The following is a 22,331-nucleotide window of genomic DNA, read 5'->3' on the forward strand; positions in this document are numbered from 1 at the left end:
ATATGTTACAAACTAGACACATATTTTGAAAAAAAAAATATATATATGAGCATATATTACCTTGGGATGTGGGGAAATGTCTCCAGTAAGAGGAAAGATGACGTAAAGAAAAAGTAAATGCCTCTCACTTTTGGCTTACATTAAGCAGTTTACAGATAAATTTGCTTTCTGAATTGCCCCCTGTAGCAGGGGAAGTGCACCCCTGCTTTGACGGTTATCAGTGTAGTTCACTCACTCCGGGCTGTGAGGGGTTAAGCCGGGCTGAACAGCCCCGTCCCCTCCCCCCTCCACTCCTCTTCACTTTACGCTGCTTTTACAGGGGGGTTAGTTAGCTTAGCTTATCAGCAAGCTTGGCGCCTCAGCTAATAACTTCTCCCAAAAGGCGCAGCGCATATTAACGACTCAGAATTAAAAACCATCACATAAAACCACTTTCTGTGAGGCGGGACTGTCGAGGCAGGAGCAGCAGTGGAGATGTGGACAGAGAGCACAGTTACAGAGCCAAAGTTGGGACCGCAATGAAAGGACAGGAGAGGTAAGAGATCTAAAACTACGTGGAGCAGCGATTTTTGTTCTCATAATGGTGAAAAACACACATTGTTGCAGTTAGCTGAGTCACGGCGGGCTGTGTGTGTGTGTGTGTGTGTGTGTGTGTGTGTGTGGAGCTCCAGCTCCAGTTGACGCAATGTTACAATGTTAGCTTTGGGTTCGTGTGTGAAGGCAGCTAAAGCTTTTCTGCTGGTCACGCCGGTCAGAGTGAGAAGATTTCAGAGTTTCAGGGTTTGGTCAAGAGTCGTCACTAACTTGGGACAGCTGAGACTTTTTCTGACATGGCAGAAAAAGTAGGCTATAGTCAAGTCTAGGGAACCAAAACGATTACTTGTCCCAGTGAAAAATCCCTTAAAGGGGAATTCCAGTACTTTTTAAAAATTTCTGCAGAAGCAAATCGTTAATGTGTGCACAAAGTCATGCAGAGAGGTTTGGTGTGAAACACCCCGTTCTAGAGAAACTTGCCGAGGCAGATTTGTTCACAGTGGGGGTGATGGGAACCAGACGTCTGAGGATTTAGTGCATCTAAAAGCTCTAGCTACCTCAAAGCAGATTATTACATTAAAATGGTTATGAGCACATTGCCTGATGCCTGGGACGTTGTCCGTTAGTTTTGAGAGAATCTTTTGGCCTAAAATTTACATGTTTGACAGAGAGGTGCATACAAGGGAATATAGCCCCCCAAAGAATACATTTCTTTCAGATTTACCTCCAACGATACACACGACAACCCAGAAGGCGCATGCTGGTTCACTGGTCGTTTTGGATAGTAGATAAAGTCTTTATTTGTGTTGTGGACATTGTGACCCCTGGTTCCTATCAGCACCACTGTAAAGAGAGTTTTCCTACAGTGAACCATTTCACATCAAACCACTCTGATTGACTTTGATTACATCTTAACCATTAAATTATGGAAATTCTGAATTCCTCTTTTGTGGTTGTGGGAATAGGTTGGCGCTGGTGCCATCAAATCCGGTCCCTTCTCTGAACAATCTAAACTTGTACTCATTGGGGAAAAAAGGGGATTTCTCTGAAGTGTTATTTCCTGACGTCGACCAGGTCAGGGAGACCGTTGTCCAGCTTAAGTGCTTTCAGTTTTCCTTTCTCAGATTTTTTTTTTTTTTTTTACACAATGACCACCTTGTTTATTTCTTTTAGTGAAGGCCTAAGAGCTTCTTGACAGGTCATTACAAAAAGAAGCCTAACTGTGCTATCCATCACTGTTACATTGATTACAACTGTATTAAATCTGTGGTCTGTAGATGTGAATGTTGTTTTTATGAATTTGTAGAAGTCTTGTGCTTAAGAGCGACACTGTGCCTTCAAAGTGCTCCAGTTCTCATGAATGAAATTGGCTATCGCTGTAGGTACATTCTTTTGGGCTATGTCATTCTCAGGAAAGGCTCTGACTCCCAACTTAGATGGACATATAAAAAACTCAAGCAAAAGTACTGTATAATATCAACGTTTCAGTAAATAAGGCCTTTGAAGGATGTTTAAAGTAAGGCTTTTTGAGGATAACAGTGTTTTTGAATCTGTAGTGTTTGTCTAATCTAGTTCTTGCTCTGTAGCTCAATGTAACTGGAAAATACGCCACAGTTAGTGGACGCTGAGCATACTTGAGTTATTGATTGCTGCCCAGGCGGCCACAGTGGAAGCGGAAGATGGTATGACAATGAGGTCATGACTTTGCAGTGGGATACAGGATCCATTTCCTAAGTAAAATGAGCTAAGCTATATTTGCTCACTTTGACCTGTAGCTTTGTCTCTAAGTATGATTGTAAAATAATAACAGTGGGGAAAAAAGAATTGATTCATAGATTGATTCAGAATTTTCCAGAAGAGAATCGCAATTTACAAAATCCATTATGTAAATGGATTTGCATAATGCTCTGTGCTTATACAGTAAAATAAACTAACGTGTCTTTAGAGACTTTAGAGGAGATGCGTTGTCACAGGTTGGCTTGGCACTAGTTTGTGGTCACAAATTGGTCTCATTTATTATGAAATAAAAAGTCTGAAACTCTAGGCTATACTAAATATAGTAAATATATCCTTCACCTAAAAAAAAAGCATACAGATTAAAAATATATTACCTGAATATTACAAGCTTCTTTTATCCACGTTTAAGCCAGAACCGACACAACGAGTGTTCAGACCAGTCGTGTACAGTATGTGCAGTATGATTGGGTTGGTGATGACATAACATTTAAACTTGGGTTATATGGCAAAAATAACATATCACAGTTCTTGCCCACATTCTAGCAATACACATTATGGATCAGAATATTTTTTTTTCTCTGAGATTTAATAAATTGGAACAGACAAAATGGAACTTTTAGTGCCACATGGTTATCAGTAAGAATAGACCTATAACTGATAAATAATACTCATTTTTATTCAGTGTTTTAAAACTGTACTAAATCAAATTGAACAATTAGTTAGTGGTGTTAACGTACTGATGATGTCAACCACATGCACAGAAAAGCAACTTGTGACTTTATCACAACAATAAAATATCACCATATTGCTCACCCCTAATTGAAAGCCTCATTAGTCCTAAAGGAAGTGTAAATCATTATAAAGCAAATAAGTAAAAAGCTTATGAAGTGATGTGCTCTACTTTGTTTAGCTAATAATCCAACGCCAGAACACTAGAACACAGGGGAAAGAAATCAAGATGTGTTGAATCATTTCACCCCAAATGAGAGCGAAATCGAATCCTGAGATGTCTAGACGTTGCCAGCCCCATTAAAAGAAGTCTTTGTCCATTCTAAAACAATAAAAAATATATAATCTCTCTAGTATTTGAAGATTGTGAGTTGTGTCTGGCAAAAAACGATTTCTTTTATAACTAAACAAAGGCTGTGGGTCAAAGTAAACAATACTCAGGAAGCTCTATCGTTTGGTGTAACTTCACTGCCACTTTTTAACACCTGCACATTTTTTGCCTGTCCTGCAGTGGTCAGCAGGAAATTTAGATTACATTGTGTACATCTATGTTAGCACATTCACTGTCTGACACCTTGGCTGCTCTACAGCTGGATGTAATCAAACTAACATAACAGAAGCACAGACTGTCCATTACTGTGCCATTACAGTTTTTGTCTGACTGCACGAGATCAGAGAGCCGGCTGCAGAACGGTATGAATGCCACCTGCGTTATGCAATATCAGTAACTGCGGCGCCATTCTTACCGAGGGTGCAGCAGAGGGAGTGCTCTCTTATCGATCAAAAGACAAATAGATTTTGCCTTCATTCCATCGTCTAACGCTACGGTTATGATCTGCCAATAAAGCTCAGCCAGTCTCAAGCACATTGATTCCATTAGGCCAGCACTTTAAAACTACGCTACACATTCAAAGTCTGCTAACTGTTTTGGGTTCAATTTAGATAAATATTTTAGAGTCAAACTAAAATCTATTTGTCAGTATCTCGTTTTGCCGCGGCTATTTCCTCTGTGCTTTGATTGTAGACAGACAGAACTGGGGTTAATTTATTAATGAGGGAGTCAGCAGCAAATATATATACAAATATATACATATAAACCTGCCACCTTTAAAACCACTTCTTTTAGAAAAGGATTTGCTTGTACATTTATAATTGGACATTGAGACATTATGTCAGGCCGGTTCAGTTCTTGGTGCCTCTGCCTCTGGAACCAAAATCTGCAGACATGAAATAGGAAACCTCACTTTCTCAGCCACTTTTCTTCCTGAAAGCCTATAAGTGTTTAAAGTAAATAAACGTATTAAAAATAAACGGGTTAAGCCAGTCTAGCAGTAATTCTTCACCCTTCAGATATATGCAGATTACATGCAGGTAATGTGGCTGCTTGTATAATATACATGATTGTTCAAAAGTTTGGAATCACTTGCCATATTAATATATTTTGTTATTGATGTATTGAAACCATCTATTCAAGTTATCTATTCCTAAATTTGATCTCCAGTTGTAAAACGTAATTTTATTATAATTTTTAAATATTATTATTCTTTATATTCTGTATTTTTCATTGTTTAGTTTTTTTTTTCCAGGCTGGGCAGTAGACCTTTTGAAACTACTAGAGTCATCATTTGTGCATGTCGTGATCAGACATGTGTGGTGGCTGGGGTAGTTCCATTTCATAGAAATAATTTTTAGAATAAAGTGAATACACTAAAGTTTATAAACATAATCCATTTTTGGATGCGTGGAGATTCTCTGTTGAATGATTGAGTCAATTCACAAAATGCCAAAATCTGATTTTTTTTCCCATCTGTAAAATAAACTTTACAAAACTTTATACAGTAGCACAATTTGGTGCAGTCACAAACTGACCATACTTTTCATATATATGTAAAAGGCCCAAAAAGGGGGTAACACCCAAGCTGATTTGCATATACAATGGGGTCCAGAACTCTGAGACCACATTGAAAATCTGGGATTTTGTTTCATAAAAACCTGGAAATAAACAACAGCGCAGTTTAGAATTGTGGAAAATGTAAAAAAAAAAGGGAAAAGTTACGATAAGTGAAATGAAAAAGAAGTATTCAAGATGTTGCACCGTTTCTAGGTCACTGTTCACATTTAAGTAAAACTGTGAGATTATTAAGGTCTTTGTGCAAAATGATCAGTTTTTTTTAAGTCTTATTTTTTCTACTGAGGATCGTATTCTGATGACTCTCAGGAGGATTTGATCTGCTTGTCTGAGGCTTTTAAAAAAAATCAGCATGAGAGCATTTGCTGTCATTACAGCAAAATTCTGAGATTCATGTAAGTGTTTCAAATTTTCTGCTTTTCACTCAGTTGTTATGGTGATAAAACAATTTAAAATGGGGAAAAAAATGAGGATGTAAAATAGAAGCGTCTCTGACTTTTGGATCCTGCTGTAAATCTGTAAAAATGTATAAGATTAGGGTTCATAGTTCCTTAGATATATGCAGATTACATGCAGGTAATGTGGCTGCTTGTGTAATATACATGATCATTCAAAAGTTTGGAATCACTTGCCATATTAATATATTTTGTTTTTGATGTATTGAAACCATCTATTCAAGTTATCTATTCCTAAATTTGATCTCCAGTTGTCAAATGTAATTTTATTGTATTTTTTAAAATATTATTATTCTTTATATTCTGTATTTTTCATTGTTTAGATTTTTTTCAGGCTAGGCTTTTATGGTGATGAAACCATTTAAAATGGGGAAAAAAACGAGGATGCAAAATAGAAGCGTCTCTGACTTTTGGATGCTGCTGTAAATCTGTAAAAATGTATAAGAATATGGTTCGTAGTTCCTTAGACCAACACTTAAAACAGTCTGAACTGTCACACAGTCTATAAGAAAGTCTGAATAGATCTACTTTAGACTGTGAGGGATTGAAGAATGCTGTAGGAAGGTGAATGCTTGTATCTGCTAATGTTCCGAAGTGTGAGGTTTTGCTGGTTTTCTCGCTGATGAAATAAAAGATAAAAGATGAAATGCCCACCCAGGATGTGCATGAGTTATTATCTTGGTTTCATGGGTACAGCACCATTGTAACCTACTGTTACAAGTACTGTCACAAGACTAGAGCTAGACACTGCTCCTCTGGCACAAGCCAGCTCGTCTCTTCCACACAGTGCTATATCACACTGCTGTATGAATAATTGGATCTGCTTCTCTTTACACTTGAAAATACATTGGAAATTTGTGGGCATACCATATTCAGAAACGAACACCAGGAGACAAATGTTAGCCTGCCATGTATATTGTAATGTATAACGGTTTTAAAGTGAGCTTTAACCCTGCTACCTCATTTATGTACACTTATCTGCAGCCTAATTAATGTCATATTGTTGGAAACATTTATTCCAAACTTTTGAGCAGTACTGGATTTGTTACGTGAAACACTTATGTTTTGCATATTTTAGGAAGCAGTTTTCCCCCTTACTGCAGTTAACATTAAAGTCATTGTTTAGATGAGATTTAATATTTAATTACTTTGACAGTTGCTGTTTTTTTTCTAATCAAGGCCAAGCTTATTCTGTCAGTAAAACATCCAAAATCCTCCTTTCTTCACGTGTGGGAAATATTTGATAATGCCCAAATACACATTTCATGCTGTGCAAAAAGCAGCATATCTTTTCAGGTTCTTGCTTTGTTTTATTTTATTTTTAAACCACAGGTTTCAAAAGGCTCTAAGGTTTCAGGTTTGTTGTTCTGAATCTGGTTGTGTTCAAGAATTCTTCACCAAAGACGTTAGTCTGTATGCTTTGAAAGCTGATATTTTCAGAAAGAGTAAGAACTGTCTAAGGGGAAGTCCACTAGTTTTGAAAAATTTGACTAGTTCAATCATTGAGATGTAAACAGTCATTCACAGTGGTTTGATGTAAAGTGCTTTGTAGAGAAACCTCCCAGGTCACACTGTCTGCAGTGCATATATTATATGCATTGTAGTTTTAATTGCTATCCAAAACAACCAGTGAATCTAAACATGCCTTCTGAGTTTTATTTGTATTTTTAATAATGGTAAAAGAGTGAACAATCTGGAAAAAAATTCTTTAGGTACTATATTGCCTTAGAACACCATGCATTTACCTGTCTACCATGAGTGGATCTCAAAACAATGTTTATGGCATTATGTGATGTATTTTTTTGCCATTTACCATTTCTGTCTATTCATTACCAGAGCTTTCTGAAGCATGTCTAGTTTCTGTCACCACCTCTGTGAACAATTGTTTCTTTAGAATGGAGCGTTTCACGTCAAGCCACTCTGAATGACTGTTGTTATATTTTAATGTTTTAATTATGCAGAAATAACAACAATAAAAAAGAAATTCCTCTTTAATGGTCACGGCAGTTGGCTGCACAGAGAGCGTTGTTGGTATTAGTTCTGATATTTTGTTGATTCTTTACTCTTTCTTTTTGAGCCAGGTTCACAGTGCTGTGGGCTCTGCTAAATGTTGCTGACTTTGGAGAACTGTCCAAGCCTAAGTGTAATCATCTCACCACCCCTCAGTAATAAAAACTGTTAAAGCTCTTCTCTTTCAAAGAGGAGAGCGAAGAATTAGCCGCATTTCTGCTACCACCAAAACAAATTCATCACCATGACGACTTCATCCCTACGCCGCTCCATGAAGAACATTGTGAACAACTACACGGAGGCGGAGATCAAAGTGCGGGAGGCGACCTCCAATGACCCCTGGGGTCCTCCAAGCTCACTCATGATGGAGATCGCGGACTTGACCTTCAACGTGGTAGCCTTCACTGAGGTCATGGGCATGGTGTGGAAGCGCCTAAATGACCATGGCAAAAACTGGCGCCACGTCTACAAAGCGCTGACCCTACTGGACTATCTGATCAAGACGGGGTCAGAGCGCGTGGCCCAGCAGTGTCGGGAGAATGTCTATGCTATCCAGACCCTCCGCGATTTCCAATACATCGACCGTGATGGGCAGGACCAGGGTGCGAATGTGCGGGAGAAGGCCAAGCAGCTGGTGTCTCTGCTGAGAGACGAGGAGAAGCTCAGGCAAGAAAGGAGCCAGGCTCAAAAAACCCGTGAGCGCATGGCCGGGGCCAGCAGTGTCATGGCCTATGGCTCATTACCACCACCCTACCCAGGACATCGTACCAGTCAGTCGCCAATGACCTCCCTGCAAAGAGAGGAGTACGTCCGCTCTCGAGGCTCACCATCATCCTATAACTGTAAGTAGCAAAATCTTTGACAGTTTGTTGTGATGATGATTCTCTAGGAAACAGTTCAGTGCATCTGAAATTTCACATCACACCTTACTTTGGGTGTCCAGTATTTTCTAATTGAGTGGCCAATACGGGGATGCGGGAAGGTGTGTTGAGTCAAAGTGCTGAAACTTTAAGGAGCGTACACATAACATTGTGCAATGTGTAAACCTTTTTCATCATTTATTTATTGTTTTGTTAATTTACATGAAGCATAATGTGCTGTGATGTGACAAGAGTCCACATAAAACAGGCACGTCATACCACTTTATGCAGCTGAGTTGAGTGGCGAGCAATCACATTTATATGCAGTAAGGAAATCGATTAAGTCATGCTCCCGTGAAGCTACGTGCAGAAAATTCAGTATTCCAATGCACATTAAGCAGGAGATAAAATGAATGGAAAATAAGTATCACAAAAGGTTCCAAGTTTATTTTTTTTGTAAGTCAAAATAATAATAATAGGCCACTTTGGGTCATAGAACTAGCCTGCAACACTGCATACACATTCACTTGCCTGTGCTTTACTGACCCTAGACTCTAAACGTTTTCCAGTTTTAAATCAGTTTCCTGTTTTAAATAACTCAATCAAATAAAGTGCTACATTGAAAGTAAGAGGCAACTGGCTTCTTAGCACAGCATATAACGTGGTACAGGTGTAGCAGCAGCTTTCAGATACCGCACAGGTGCACTTACCTGTGTCACGTTATTTACATCAAGATAGCTTTCTGGTGGGACAAATCAAACATCTGCATGGGCCAACTTTGGCCTGCAGGCCACACTTTGAACATCCCTGGACTGGAGAAACTATTTACGTAGTACTGGGATATAGACAAGTACAGCAAGCTGATGTTGGATTCTGTTTTGACCACGTCTTGAATATATTTTTAATCCTTTGAAATCAATACTTCCAATCCAGATCAATGTATTTGAATGAGCACTTTCAGATCGATGCCTTTTTCCACTCCTGAAAGGACAGTGATGCTTTGAAAAGGCCTGGGCCTCATGAGTAATCACATATGCATGCCACTAGGTCTGTTTTCTTTGCAAGCAGGAAGTGAAGGTTTGTTTTGCTTTAAACAGGGATGGGCAGCACAATTCCTGCTACTACGCAGTTTGGGTTAAAGATTTTTATTCCACCAAAATTCTTGTTTATATAGTTTTCCACTTGCAGCAAATCAAGCCTTTCAGCATGGACGTGTTTGCTGTTCTTTTAGTTTTGTACCAGAGCTGTGAAGCTGATGTACTTTACAAAAAAATGGAAGCTTAAACAAATAAGCAGTGCAGAAATGATCACTTCCCAACTCTCGCAAACCACATTGATTGGCTTATGTGGTTTCTGACACTGTGTGATGTACAGTTATGTGCCAGCATGGAGAAAAACTATGCATAGCCTGTTTGTCTGCTCTTTTTAAAAATAGATTTTATAGACAGTATGCCCTACAGAAATGGAAACCACACAGTGGAGTTGGGTGATATGGCAACAATGTTATCAAAATACTTCTCCATATATGATATTTGGTTTGTCTGAGGTTTGATAAGTTGGAACAGACAGATGACCATTATTTGTGCCACATTTAAAGTATAATACCAAAAACCATGAATATAATATCAGTATCCAATCAAACATTTTATAATTGTGATCTTTTTCATGAAACATTCAGTTGGTCAGTTTGGTATATTCAGAAAAGCATATTGTGGCAAAATTTGTTTCAACAGCAATACATGCCGTGATATTGCCCACCTTTACTACAAAAACAGGATTTCTGACTTGAACATCACTTTAGTACAGTTGCTTGACAAAAGCAGCCGTTGATAATTAAAGGAATCAAATTCAATCATTTATTGTAGCTTATGATAACAGGATTAAGTGGTCAACGACAACGATGATGATGATGATGATGATGATGATGATTATCCTCCCCAAATCTGGTAGCCACCATTTACCAACATCTAGTTTGCATGTTCATTGATGGTTTATTCAATGTTAGCAAGGTTCTACAGACATGTTGATGTGTCAAAATGGTGCATTGGAGGGCTTCTAGTATGCAATTACACATTCCTGTTTTAAAAGACAAATGATCTTGTTTAAAAGCTAACACAGTCTGTTTGATATTTAATATTATGGGAAATTGCAATTGAAAATACTGCAGGCCATTACAAGGCTGCTTTATTAATGATTGATCTGATTGGGATGGAAGTACCAAGGTGACCTTGGCTAATGTTGCTGTTCATTTCTAACAGTTAATGCACTGTACTTAAGATCAACTTTAATGTGAATCATTTCATTCTGTCCTCCTCTTCACATGATCCGTGTGAGTTTCAGCTGTTGTTTTGGCAAAACATGATATAATGTGCACCTGCGTTCTTCTCATATTCCCCTTTTCACTTTAATCCAACCAGAAGATAAAGCTTTGAGTTATGGCTTTCACTATCCATTCTATTAGTGATTGTTTAATCTACAGATTGTTCTGACAAGTACGAAGACCCAACATTGAAAGGGACTTAAAGCTGCAGTAAGAGTTTTTTTAATTAAAAGAACTAGCAGTACTGAGTAAAAAAACACACTTAAAATATGCTGCTGCAAGTCACCCTGTAAAGCCTGATATAATAACTTAAAGACAGGGGTTTCAAGTCGGATTTCGCAAGTTTTTCAGACCACGTCCACGTTTTTAAGTATTAACGTCACTTGCACAGGCTCGAAAAGAAGGTCCAGCTCGATGTTTAGGTCTCAAATGCAAAATCAACATTTTGCTGATGAAGATGCTGACAATAGCACATAATTTTCTTACATCCTACATCTTACAGGATATGGCTGTGTGCTTTTTTTGATGGCATTAGATATTTTGAGCTATGTTTGTTGATGTGTCCAAACTTATCAGTGTTGTGGTTTTTTTTTTTTTTTTCCCCCATAGTAATAGCAGCATGTGTGTTTGATTTTTCCGGCAATTCAACAGAAAGCCAGAAGTATAGAACGTGTATATGTCACTATGATTAGCCCATTAGAGTAGCTGTTCTGCTCCTTTGGGTTTTTCTGCTCAGTTTCTTTCCTCACGTATTTTATGGAGCTGGCCGACAGACCAGGCGGCCAATGATGTTCTCAATATGTTTGGAGCCACACTGGATTTTCCAGATTTGTGACCATGTTTTGTGACATATACACTATAAACTTTAATTAGCTGACTGTACTTAAAACATTGATGCAAACTCACTGCCTCGGAAAAAACTTATGTGAAGTTACTTAACAGGCTCAAGTTTAAATACCTTAGTATCTGAGATACTTTGTCATTTTCAGTAATTCACACTTCCGCAGAAAGTGAGGGTACCTGAAACAGCCTAATCGTTTTAAATGGTGTCTGTTGAGCTGGTAGTACTCTGTTTTCAAGTCCATTTACTCATTTCTGGGGGCTCCTTTTGCAAAGAGAATTAGTTGAATAAATTAGAAAAATAACAGTTATCAGAAACCAACAAACCACTAAGAATGCAGGTAAGCTTTTTGAGCAAAAGGCTCTTCAGTCTGTATCATGTATTCAAATAAATCTCAAGATTTATCTAAGTGACTAAGGATTAGGCAAGAAATAGTAAATGTTCCTAGATTTGTATTAGTAACTAGTAAACCAAAGAAAATTGTTGTTGTTGTTGTTGTTGTTATTATTACGTTTAACAGTGTATGTTGACTATAAAACTGGGAATAACTCGGTTATAAAGAACTGCTTTCAAGGACGGAATAGAGCACATATAAACTCTTCCAAATACTTTTTCCACACCTTAGGCAAAGGAATACGTGGTTAAACTTTGACTTGGAGCAAAGTGATTTGACTTTCAATTGGTAACCATTTATTCTGATGTTACCCAGAAATATCACGGCATTCTGAGGAAGTTGCATGGCTGGGATGCAGAGATTGCTGTAATTGTGTGCAGAAACTCCTAAATCAGAAAGTGCCTTACTGAGAATATTTAGTTTTGAGTACTCTGTTGGCCTGCTTCCATGTAGCTGTGGGAAAGTACTGCAGTTTCTAGCTCCTCAGTGCAGAATGCCTGGCATGTTTTTAAAGCAGTCACTTTCCTTTTCTACTCGGTGGGTCTGTAGGCTTTCCTGGGTGTTAAGACTTGTGGTCCGAAAGCGGCTGTAAATGTCGTAGTTCTGTTAAAGTGAACGTACCTTTTAAAAATGTCATTTGCACTCTGATTTACAGTTATAACCACTAATTAATACAGTTAATTTATGGCACATGCAAGTGCCTCCTCTGTGCAAACGATCACTGAGGAAACTTGTATGGTTTCTTTTCTGTGTGCAGTTGTTTTTATTGTCTTTTCAGTAGCAAGTATATATCACAGTTTATACACACACACACCTTTTCTGAAATTGCTTATCTTTCTGGGTCACAGGAGGTGCTGGAGCCTATTCCAGCAATCGTGTGTGTGTGTGTGTGTGTGTGTGTGTGTGTGTGTGTGTGTGTGTGTGTGTGTGTGTGTGTGTGATCACTATGTTTTTAAATATGAAGCATTCTGAAGGTTAATTTTAGGCATAACATCACCCTCAATGTTTTTCAGCTTTCTCAAGGAATCCAGGTATTTAGGCCTTGCATGATGTTAATTGTTAGTCATAAGCTTCCACTACTTGTTAGCTACATTAGCCTTGCAGTTTTAGAGTAGAACCAAAGAAGCCAATATCATACACTAATTGTGTCCTGGTTGATCTACTATCATTTTCTTAGATTTTTTTCAGAACATTCCGGATAATTCAGTGATTGAGATGTAACCAGTCATTCAGAGTGGTTTGATGTGAAATAGTTCATTGTAGAGAAACCAAAAGTGGTGGTGATTCAGGGGTTCCCATGTCAAATATAGTCATTTTTATTTTACTATCCTAAACCATCAGTGAACCTCCTTGCATCTTCAGAGTTTTTATATGTAATTTTGATGATAGCGGTATATAGCGGTAAATGTGAAAAAATACGTTTTCTTTAGGGACTACTTTGCTGCAGAGTACCTTGCATGTATCTCTCCACCATGAATATAAATGATTTAAAATAGACTTTAGGCCAAAACTTTCTCTGGGAATTTTTGAACAATTCTGACCCTGTAAATTTCTCTTGAATAGAGCATTTTACATCAAGCCACTTTGAATGTCTTTGTTTACTTTTGTGGAACTCCCCTTTAAGCTGAGATTCACTGTGCAGATGGTGATGGGCAGGTGAAATGGCGTCCCCTGTTCTTTTCTGAAGTGATACCCAGGCCATTTACAGGGTTTTAGGAAGCATTGCAGTGGTAAAAATCAGCACAGGCCTAATTTCTGGCCCTCTAGCTTCCCCTGGCCTGGCATCCAGACGGGTCCACTGCCAGACCAAACATGGACCTGTGTGTGCTCAAGCCTGCACAAGGAAGAACAACCAACAACCCCATACCCCCCACCCTAAACTGACCCACACAGACACCCCATTGTTCTTACTACAGAGTCAAAGAGGCACAGGGAAGCAATCCCAGCCTGGGCTTGGAACCGCAGGGATTCGGCTGCTACTATGAACTTAATATGCAGAGGCAGTGCCAGACTCACACTGGCATACTGGCCTCCACTGGCTTTTTTCAGTTAATGAAAAAATATATGGTTGAATTGAGTTTTTTTGCTTTCTCTCTTCTTCATCTTCCTCATAGCCTCCTCTTCCTCCCCTCATCTGGCCCCTGAACTGGAGCAGGCTCGTCCTCATACCAGCGGGGAAGAGGAGCTGCAGCTGCAGCTGGCGCTGGCCATGAGCCGAGAAGAGAGCGAGAAGGTGAGGATCATACACTTGCGATCTACTGCAGGATCTGCCTGTGAACGATGGGATGGCACTAGGGAGGGCTGCATGATATAGAAAAGATTACAGTGATTATATTGCAACAAATTGTGATGGTTTGTGCAATAGATAAAAAAAACTCATTATTCAGTTATCAGTACAGGTGAGCCTGGACTATTTTGACCAAAATAATTAACTTTAGTGTATTACATGAGTTGAATAGGGTGCTATTTTGACTCACAATGTCCTGTTTGTACCTCTCTGAACTTAATAAATTCATAATTTAATGTTTTCAGACATCAGAATGTGTATCTTTAACCATTTCATGTAATGCGTCTCTGCGAGGGTGTTTTTAGAAGCATTAAACTGTTTAGATGTCTGGTTCCTATCACCACCACTATAAACAGTTCTGACTGTGGTAAGTTTACATGGAACAGAGCATTTTGCATCAAGCCAGTTCCATCTTAACAATTTAATTATACAGACATTTTGAAGAATCAGTGGAATTCTTCTTTAACCAATAATAATAATAATAATAATAATAATAATAATAATAATAATGATAATAATAATGTTTCACCTCCTTGCATCACCCCCACTGTGATACCTCAGAGAACCTTGGAAATACATCACACCACAGAAGAAAAAGAAATTCAGTCTGACTATAAGCATTCAAGTTGACTCAAAGCTCATCTGGAATAGTGATTGGTCAGGATGATCACAGCACACAGTAAAAATCACAGATATGTTAGAGGGCTCGTTTGCATAATACAGCCTTCTGCAGCATTGATATTACATGTGCTTGTGAAAGATGGGACAGCAGTAGTCTCAGTTAATCAGTACGTTGTGCAGTAACTTATTTATAATGATGATGTTTCACATAAGGGTGAAGTTTTTGTTTGTAAGAGTTTGATAGTTTTATCATTGTTGTGTTATGTTTTCTGTGTAGTTACAGTGGACAGGTCACTATCCAAATCCTTAGTTTGTCAGCTGTCTGAATCAGCAAATTTGCATCAACTTTTAATGTCATGCATTTTAGGGTGTGCTCTTATCAGCTGCTTTGAGTGCCTGTGAGTTAGATACGTTTCTCATTTTGTTCTTTGTTGTGGCTTATATATAAAGGGTTATGAACACTTTATCATTTCTTAGTGAGCCATCACAAAATGTTACTATAATATTTATGATGGGCAATATTGCAGTATTGGCACCATATTAGCCTTTAAGCCTTATTGTTTTCCCTATTGTTTATAGTGTGTTTATTATAAGTTCATGTATTGTAGACAAAAATCAGATCACTTTTTAATGCAGTGTCTTCTGTATCTTGTATGCAGTCTGATGTATCGATATCAGCAATTGTAGATGTAAAAATATATTATCTTCATTGGCTAAAGCGCTGAAGCACAGAGCTTTCACATGAGCTCAGTTCACAAATTGCAGTCATTATCTGACACTCATTGTTCACAAATGTGGGGAGAGAGCATTATCATCCCCTGTGCACTTGAATTGATGTTGCTGGGCTGTCAGATCCCACTGTGGGGAGCCTGGTACTGTACTGAAGCATTGATCCAGTGCTCATTCATCAGATCAGTGAACCATATCAACGTAGAGGGAGTAAAAGATCTTGCTGAACTTTAACTCTCACTTTTCAACACACAATCAGAACAGATTAAAGTTATGCATATGTGTTAGTCCAGTAGTCAGAGTAGTAGTATATTTAAGCTTATTTTTTTAGATGTTTTATTTCTTTCTATTTCTGTAACTGTTCAGAAATTTACCTGAATGTGTATTATTAAGGGAACACCATGCCATCAGCAAAATCTATTTGAGCTTTAATAGTGGATAATAATCGCTTGTGGAGAATCTTCAGCTTGCTACAGGCAAGTAGATCCATGAGGTGCTTTGCATCTAAAAGCAGGCTTAGTTGTATGAATGTCTGAATGAACATTTAAAGTGCCAATCAAATTAACATGATTTTACCTTACTAATGTAAGGACTGTAGTTGGGCACCCCTAACCCCATGCCCCATCTTCTCTAGCAACCTCCTCCTGTGGATATTGATGAACAGACCCAGCTGCAGATTGCAATGAGCCTCAGCAAGGAGGAGGCTCAAAAGGTATTGCACTGCCTGGAACAACCTGCTGTACCATCCATCTCTGACCTTTGTCCATCATCTCAATGCCTCATAGTTTCAGTGTCTCATGTTTGCGATTAACTTCGCATGTACTCCCTGCTTGCCTTTCCTCCATCTTTTGCCTTTTATCTTCTTACCAGTAGAAGAGCATGCATCCTTTCTTTTTCCTAACAGATCCAGGCTATTGGTTTCACTAACCAGCTTGTATTGCATCTCTGTCTCAGACCAATGGGAAGAGATGCCTCCCTGTTGTGGTGAAATGGGTATGAACCCTGTATGGCAAAGCGACACTTGTCTTTTTGCCTGGATCTTTTTGTCTAAGAGGAAGAAAAAACTACTCGCCACCATGCATGCCAAAAGTGTACCAGTCGTGTCCCAATCTAATATTTTTTTTTCCTCCTGTTCTGACTCTTTTAAAGAAAGTGGTTCCTCCTCCTGCTGTTGCCTTGGACATGGACGAGGAGACGCAGCTGCAAATTGCTCTGAGCCTCAGCAAGGAGGAACATCAGCAGGTAAGGCACCCCTACCCTCTGTCTCTTTCTTATACAGCTTCTGTCTTATACATATTCTATTTGGCTTTCGTTTAAGAGATGGCTCTATTGTCAAAAGCTTGCAAATTCGATTCTCAGATACTCACAGCCGTCTAAGGCCCCGGGTCCAAGTGATTGTAATTGGCCCTCTCCTCCCCATCACTCCCTGTGATGCTAGCAAATGCAAGGGAGTTTGTTGGCTGACATAACAGAGTTAGAAGTTCACTTTCTCCTGCAAGTGTGTTGGGCTTTTTGAAGAAAAAAAAAGGTAGAGGAAGCATGTGCTAGCATTCAGCCTCCCAGCTTGGTAGCATTGTGCAGTGGTGTAGACCAAGCTAGTGGATGGGATGAGTACCATGAATATATATATATATATATATATATATATATATATATATATATATTTTTTTTTTTTTTTATTATTATTTAAATTGTTTTTTTTTTAAAGATTATTCAAAGTACCCCATTTACTTCATGCAGAATTACATACTCTAGGCATTTTCTCAAGCAGCTGGAATTGATAAAGATGCACATACAGCAATACATAAACTGAACACTGTTTAGTGTTCACTTGAAGTGAGTGGCACTTCAAAATAAATATACACTTTTTAAATTAATTTAGGCATTAAATAATCGTTTAATACTTAATAATACATCGTCCAAGTCCTGTTCGGGTTTGATTAGTTTGACTTGGGGAGGTACTGTAATTTAAAAGTGTGTGAGCTGTGATTATAATCCAGTCTGAATCTGTGGTGTGCATGTGTAATTACAATCTGACAGTATAATTGTGAAATGAATGGTCTTCTGAACTTAACCTTCTGCTGAACCTGGAGCTCCCTCAGTCATAGTAGCTGTATTCCAGTAATGTAAGAACCTATTGATAGACTCTGTGTGGTTTGGTTCTATTGCTAGCATTTAGGAATAATCCTTTAGTCCAAAAGGTCTTTGAGGTTAAGAGAATCATATTCGATCAAGTGTGTCTGTACTTTAGACTGGTACTGTATTTTCCATGTCCTTGTCATGTCCATATATAAATATCCACTCTGCTCTCAGGCAGTGCCTAGGAAGACTACTATTCTCTGACACTCTCAAACTAGCTAATTCCCTTCTACCCCCTCTCCACAGACTTTTTTTCTTTTGCTAACAGGTGGCCTCTTATGTTTTAACTGAAACTCAGTTCCTGTCCTGTTTCCTTATCCTTTTCACAGGCTTTGTACAGTGGAGGCACTCTCTGAATTATGCTCATCTCAATTGAGCTTTCTTTACAACTTTGACCAATAGAATCACAATGTTCTAAGAGATGCCTTTACATTGTACAGCACCTGCTGCTGTTGGTGTTTGATAGGAAGAGCATGCATAATTGGTCAGAGTTGGTCAAATGTGTCACAGTGACTATGTTCATGATCATTTCTTCGATCTTGACATGTCCCCTGTGTCATTGTCTGTTCGGTTGCTAGGAGCAGCGAAGTCGCCAGGGAGATGAGTCGCTGCTCCAGAAGGCTCTCGAGGAGAGTAAACGAGAAATGGAAGCCAAAGGAGGAGGGGTATGAAAAAAGAGCTGTTAAACATTTGCCATGACTGTTTAAAAAGAACTCACTAATGTGTGTGGTTATGTTGCAAATTGATGCTATATGGGCTTTGTACTGATGACTGATCCTAGCCCAGAGTTTTTAGACGCAAGGGTATCTAAACTTCCTAGGACAGTTTATTGAAGTGTCACCACTGCTTATTTATTTGAGAAATTACATTTCAATATTGGCAAGACAATCAGCATACACTGAATAACCTAAATGTCTGAAGACTAAAGCAATGCATTTAGAAGATGTGCATATTGAATCCAACCTTAAAACTTATTGCTGCATTTCTTACTAGATAATAATATACAAGGACTTGGTAATCTTCTTGTTGTTCAACAGAAAAACTGATGGAGATTCTTGTGTTCTAATGTCATTAGCACAAATGCTTTAACATCCAAGAGGTCCCATAAGAAAGTTGTGATGTCCCCATCACAACTGTTATGCTGTTATTAGCAATAAAACGTATAGCTGATTGTAACAGATGTAGTATAAACATCTCTAGTGTGACTGTCAGTGGGCAAGAAGACAAACCTAACATTTCCTTATTTGCAGATAACGAAATAATGAAAAGCGAATGTAAAGATCAAGTTGCCCCTCTGTCCCTGCTTAGATCTAATTCCCCACTTCTTTGAAAGTGTTCATGCCAGTGCAAATGACTACTAATATTATATAATAAATAACACATTTTATTTGTAATATTAAGTAGCAGAGAGGTTCTGAAGTCAATTCAGGTGAATTAATTCTCAGGTCTTTAAGCTGCAAGTCTGAATGGAGACTCGGGTCACTGGGGTGTGAGTCCAGGTAGAGTCTTTTTATATTGACTATAGTCAATATAAGCTTAGTATCGTTGTTAGCTGCAGGCAGTGTATTGTACATAATTAAACCCTTATAAACTTTGCCAGGCTTACCATAGCTTACAGAAAAACCTCAGTACAGGACAGAACAATTTAAAACATTGGGGTAGTCTTTGGTTTGTGTAGCAAGTATCCTAGCTAGCATAATAGCTTATCCAGTTGGAGGTTTATTTGGTTGTATAGGAATGTGATCTGTAACATTTTAGCTAGACTATTTGACAACTTCAGTGAAAAGGTGTTTTGGAATGAAAGGCTTGTTACTTGAAGCCATATCAAACCTGATACCACTGAGAGCTGCAGGAGAATTACACTGCAGGCAAAGTCATGCACATAAGGTTGGAAAGGATGAAAGTCCCTATCTCTGCTAAGTACTTTTAGTAACAGCTCTATATCTCATTTTTGGCACTGCAGTCTCTGGAATGCAGGGTTTAAGAGTGAAGAGTGGTGAAGGATGACCTATAAAAATCTCTTGTCTGAAAGTGCTACTTTCTCCCCTCCCCTGGCAGTCTGCCATGTTGGATCTGGTGGATATTTTTGCTCCAGCCTCTGAGGTGCCCCCTGGTGCCAACCCATGGGATATGTCTGGAGCTGGTGCCCAGGTCCAGGCTGCAGGCCCACTGAGGTCTGACCTGTGGGATTCTATGGGTAAGGTCTTCTACATTCTTTTTACAATGCATCGTTTCCACCTTGCTTAACTTTTAACTCCCATAAACCATAAATTTACTTTATCCGTGCATTTGTTTTTTAACAAATCATATTTTCACATAGAACCTAGCTCCTCGAGTCGCAGTATTGGTAGCCCTTGGATGGCCCCTATGGGATCCAGTGCTCACCATCAGCCATGGGACCATCAGCAGCGCCCTCCTGACCCATGGGAAACTCCACAGAATGTCACCAGTCCTGTTCCCCAAAATCAATCATGGCTTTCACCTGCTCCAGCTGGTACAAACATGCTGTTTTACTAACAACCTTGTATAAAATGAGATGTTGCTTATGTTTTACTCATGCCATTGTGTGGCTTCTTTTAGCCGCCACAGGAGTGGATCCCTTCTCTCCCCCTACAGCAGACAATAAATGTGCTGCTACCACTGTTAAAAGCTCGTCTCCGCGCCCTGGCAGTCCTTCGGGTAATCAGAATTAGTTATTTAACCTGATGTAATTACTTTCTGCTTAATCAAAATTTCACTGACTTTTTTTATATTGGATAATAATAAAGATTATTTGTCTTTATTGTAAGATGGAGATCTTTTTGATGAGGCCATGGATGGAGGTCAATTGGACGTTAATGGCCGTAGTGAGGAGAGTCCAGAGTTGTTTGATATGTCGCGCTTGGGAGAAAGTCTAGCAGAACCAGCACCTCGAACCTGTCGTACTCCACAAGCCTTCCTGGGCCCTGCTGCTGCCTCACTTGTCAACTTCGACTCTTTGATCCCCTCGAATCCTGCTCCTAAGAACTTAAACCCATTTTTAGCAGGTGAGACCAAGTAGCCTGTTAAAACATGCAGTTAAAAATTATAACTCGGGGCTTCCGAATGGTGTAACTGCGTAAAGTTTGCTTGGATGAAAAATATTTTGAATTCAACCAGTGCCCCAGCCATGTACTGAATAGAGTACAACTGGACATGCTCTGGACAAGGAGTTGTTTGTTTCCTTCTATCGTTCAATACAATACTAAACAATCTGTTAGCTGTATAGCTCACACATCAGAATTGGGAAGTGTTCTTCTCCAGGCACTTTGATCTAGCCAGTGACATTGTATGAGCAGAAAAACAAAAAGTGGGTAGCTCCACGTGTCTCAGAGGAGAGGTGTGCTAGCCCTCCACCTGTTGAGATTAGCTTCTCTGTGAATGGGACAGGACTAGCTAGGAATTTCCAGTGACTAAATTGGGTGGTAGTGTTTTTTTTTTTTTATATAAAGTAAAACACTTTGGATATAATCTCCTTCTTTCTCTTTCCCTTTAGGTATGAGTGCTCCCTCAACCACCAATCCATTCCAAAGCGAACCACCCCGGCTCACACTTAATCAGATGCGTCCCAGCTCCACATCCCCTGCTCCCACCTCCCTGCCATACAGTGCCTCTCTGCCCTTGCCTGCCAGCAACCAGCCTTCCTCTTTACCCAGCTCCCTCACCCAGCCTGCCCAGAGACCCATGGACATGCCTGGAAACCTGCCGCAACCACTGCTACCCTTGGCGTCGGCATCCACACTCGGACAGCAAGACAACAGTCAGAACCCATTCCTTTGAGGGCCATTGTGAGCAGCGCTGAAACTTAGCCCAAATGTAAGCTTGCTGGCCTGAGTAATAATGCCTGCAATTAAGTGACAAACCACAGCCTTGGTTGAAAACTGGAATTCCCCATTTAAAGACACTACTGTTTTATATTGGCTTAACTCTTTTGATAGCCTTCTGGTTTTGCATTTTGCTACTGCTGCTTATCTTCCTTGACATAAGATTCAGCAATACAGGAGCATCCAGCTTTTGTAATAATTCACAAGCTAATGACACAAGTTATGAATTCATGATCTAATCCTACGTTCATTCCGATCCTCACAGTTTGCTTTTTAGGAAGAGCTGTAATGACCATTAACATACTAATTTACAGTACACTAAGTACATTATTAAGCCTAGGTCAAAAACCTGCTGTTTGCTTTCTAGAGCTGCTTTAGTGTTGCTCCATTAGCCTAAAATGCCTGAGGACTTCCTGCCCCACACTCCTGTTACACACTTATGCCCGATGTCTAGTTGAATAGCATGGAAGCTAGCCAACAAACTCATCCAGTTAATGAAACAGTCCGTCATTCAGTCTCTGACCGGTGGTTCAGATGCAAAAGCACCACTTACTTGGCCAATTACTTGGGAACAGCATCTCTGTTTATTTTTTTTATATATATTTAAATGAGCACTGAAATTGGCTGCTAAATTAACATACTTCAATAAGGGAATGGATTTACTGTGGAATTTGGACTGAATAATAGCAACATGCTAGCCATGTACAAATGGGAGATTGTGTTACATATGAAACATTTCTCATCAAATATAGGGATGGAAAATGCAGCTTTGATCAGTTGCTTGTTTTGACATGGTGTATATTTATTTTTCTTCATGTGTTGTGCTTTATCAGTTGCTTCCTAAATCTCAAAATACCTTTCAGAAGCTACAATGCTTCAAACATTTGGAAAAATCAACTGCTTTTCTCATTGCACATTGTTCTG

The 22,331-nt window shown here is 39.1% G+C and overlaps 1 protein-coding gene across 2 annotated transcripts; it reads left to right on the forward strand.

Moving 5' to 3' along the window:
• The first annotated feature begins 291 nt into the window (after nucleotides 1-291).
• Nucleotides 292-22,173, forward strand: epn3a (epsin 3a). 2 transcript variants are annotated; one of them, XM_017701595.2, is made up of 11 exons: nucleotides 292-535; nucleotides 7,446-8,216; nucleotides 13,904-14,022; nucleotides 16,061-16,138; nucleotides 16,576-16,668; nucleotides 18,144-18,230; nucleotides 19,624-19,762; nucleotides 19,886-20,059; nucleotides 20,146-20,244; nucleotides 20,355-20,591; nucleotides 21,080-22,173. In XM_017701595.2, exons 2-11 carry the CDS (start codon nucleotides 7,619-7,621, stop codon nucleotides 21,361-21,363), a joined length of 1,908 nt encoding a protein of 635 aa, XP_017557084.2. In that variant the 5' UTR covers nucleotides 292-535; nucleotides 7,446-7,618; the 3' UTR covers nucleotides 21,364-22,173. The 2 variants fall into 2 exon arrangements, with proteins under 2 accessions (XP_017557084.2, XP_017557085.2); XM_017701596.2 differs by lacking the exon at nucleotides 16,061-16,138.
• Nucleotides 22,174-22,331: the final 158 nt, after the last annotated feature.

Source organism: Pygocentrus nattereri, chromosome 1 (assembly GCF_015220715.1).
Source record: "Pygocentrus nattereri isolate fPygNat1 chromosome 1, fPygNat1.pri, whole genome shotgun sequence".
NCBI lineage: Eukaryota > Metazoa > Chordata > Actinopteri > Characiformes > Serrasalmidae > Pygocentrus > Pygocentrus nattereri.

Coding starts and splice junctions, on each gene's coding strand:
- epn3a (XM_017701595.2), top strand. CDS start 7,619: ATGACGACTTCATCCCTACGCCGCTCCATGAAGAACATTGTGAACAAC. Junction 18,231..19,623: donor TGGAAGCCAAAGGAGGAGGG/GTATGAAAAAAG, acceptor CTCCCCTGGCAG/TCTGCCATGTTGGATCTGGT. Junction 20,060..20,145: donor GCTTTCACCTGCTCCAGCTG/GTACAAACATGC, acceptor GGCTTCTTTTAG/CCGCCACAGGAGTGGATCCC.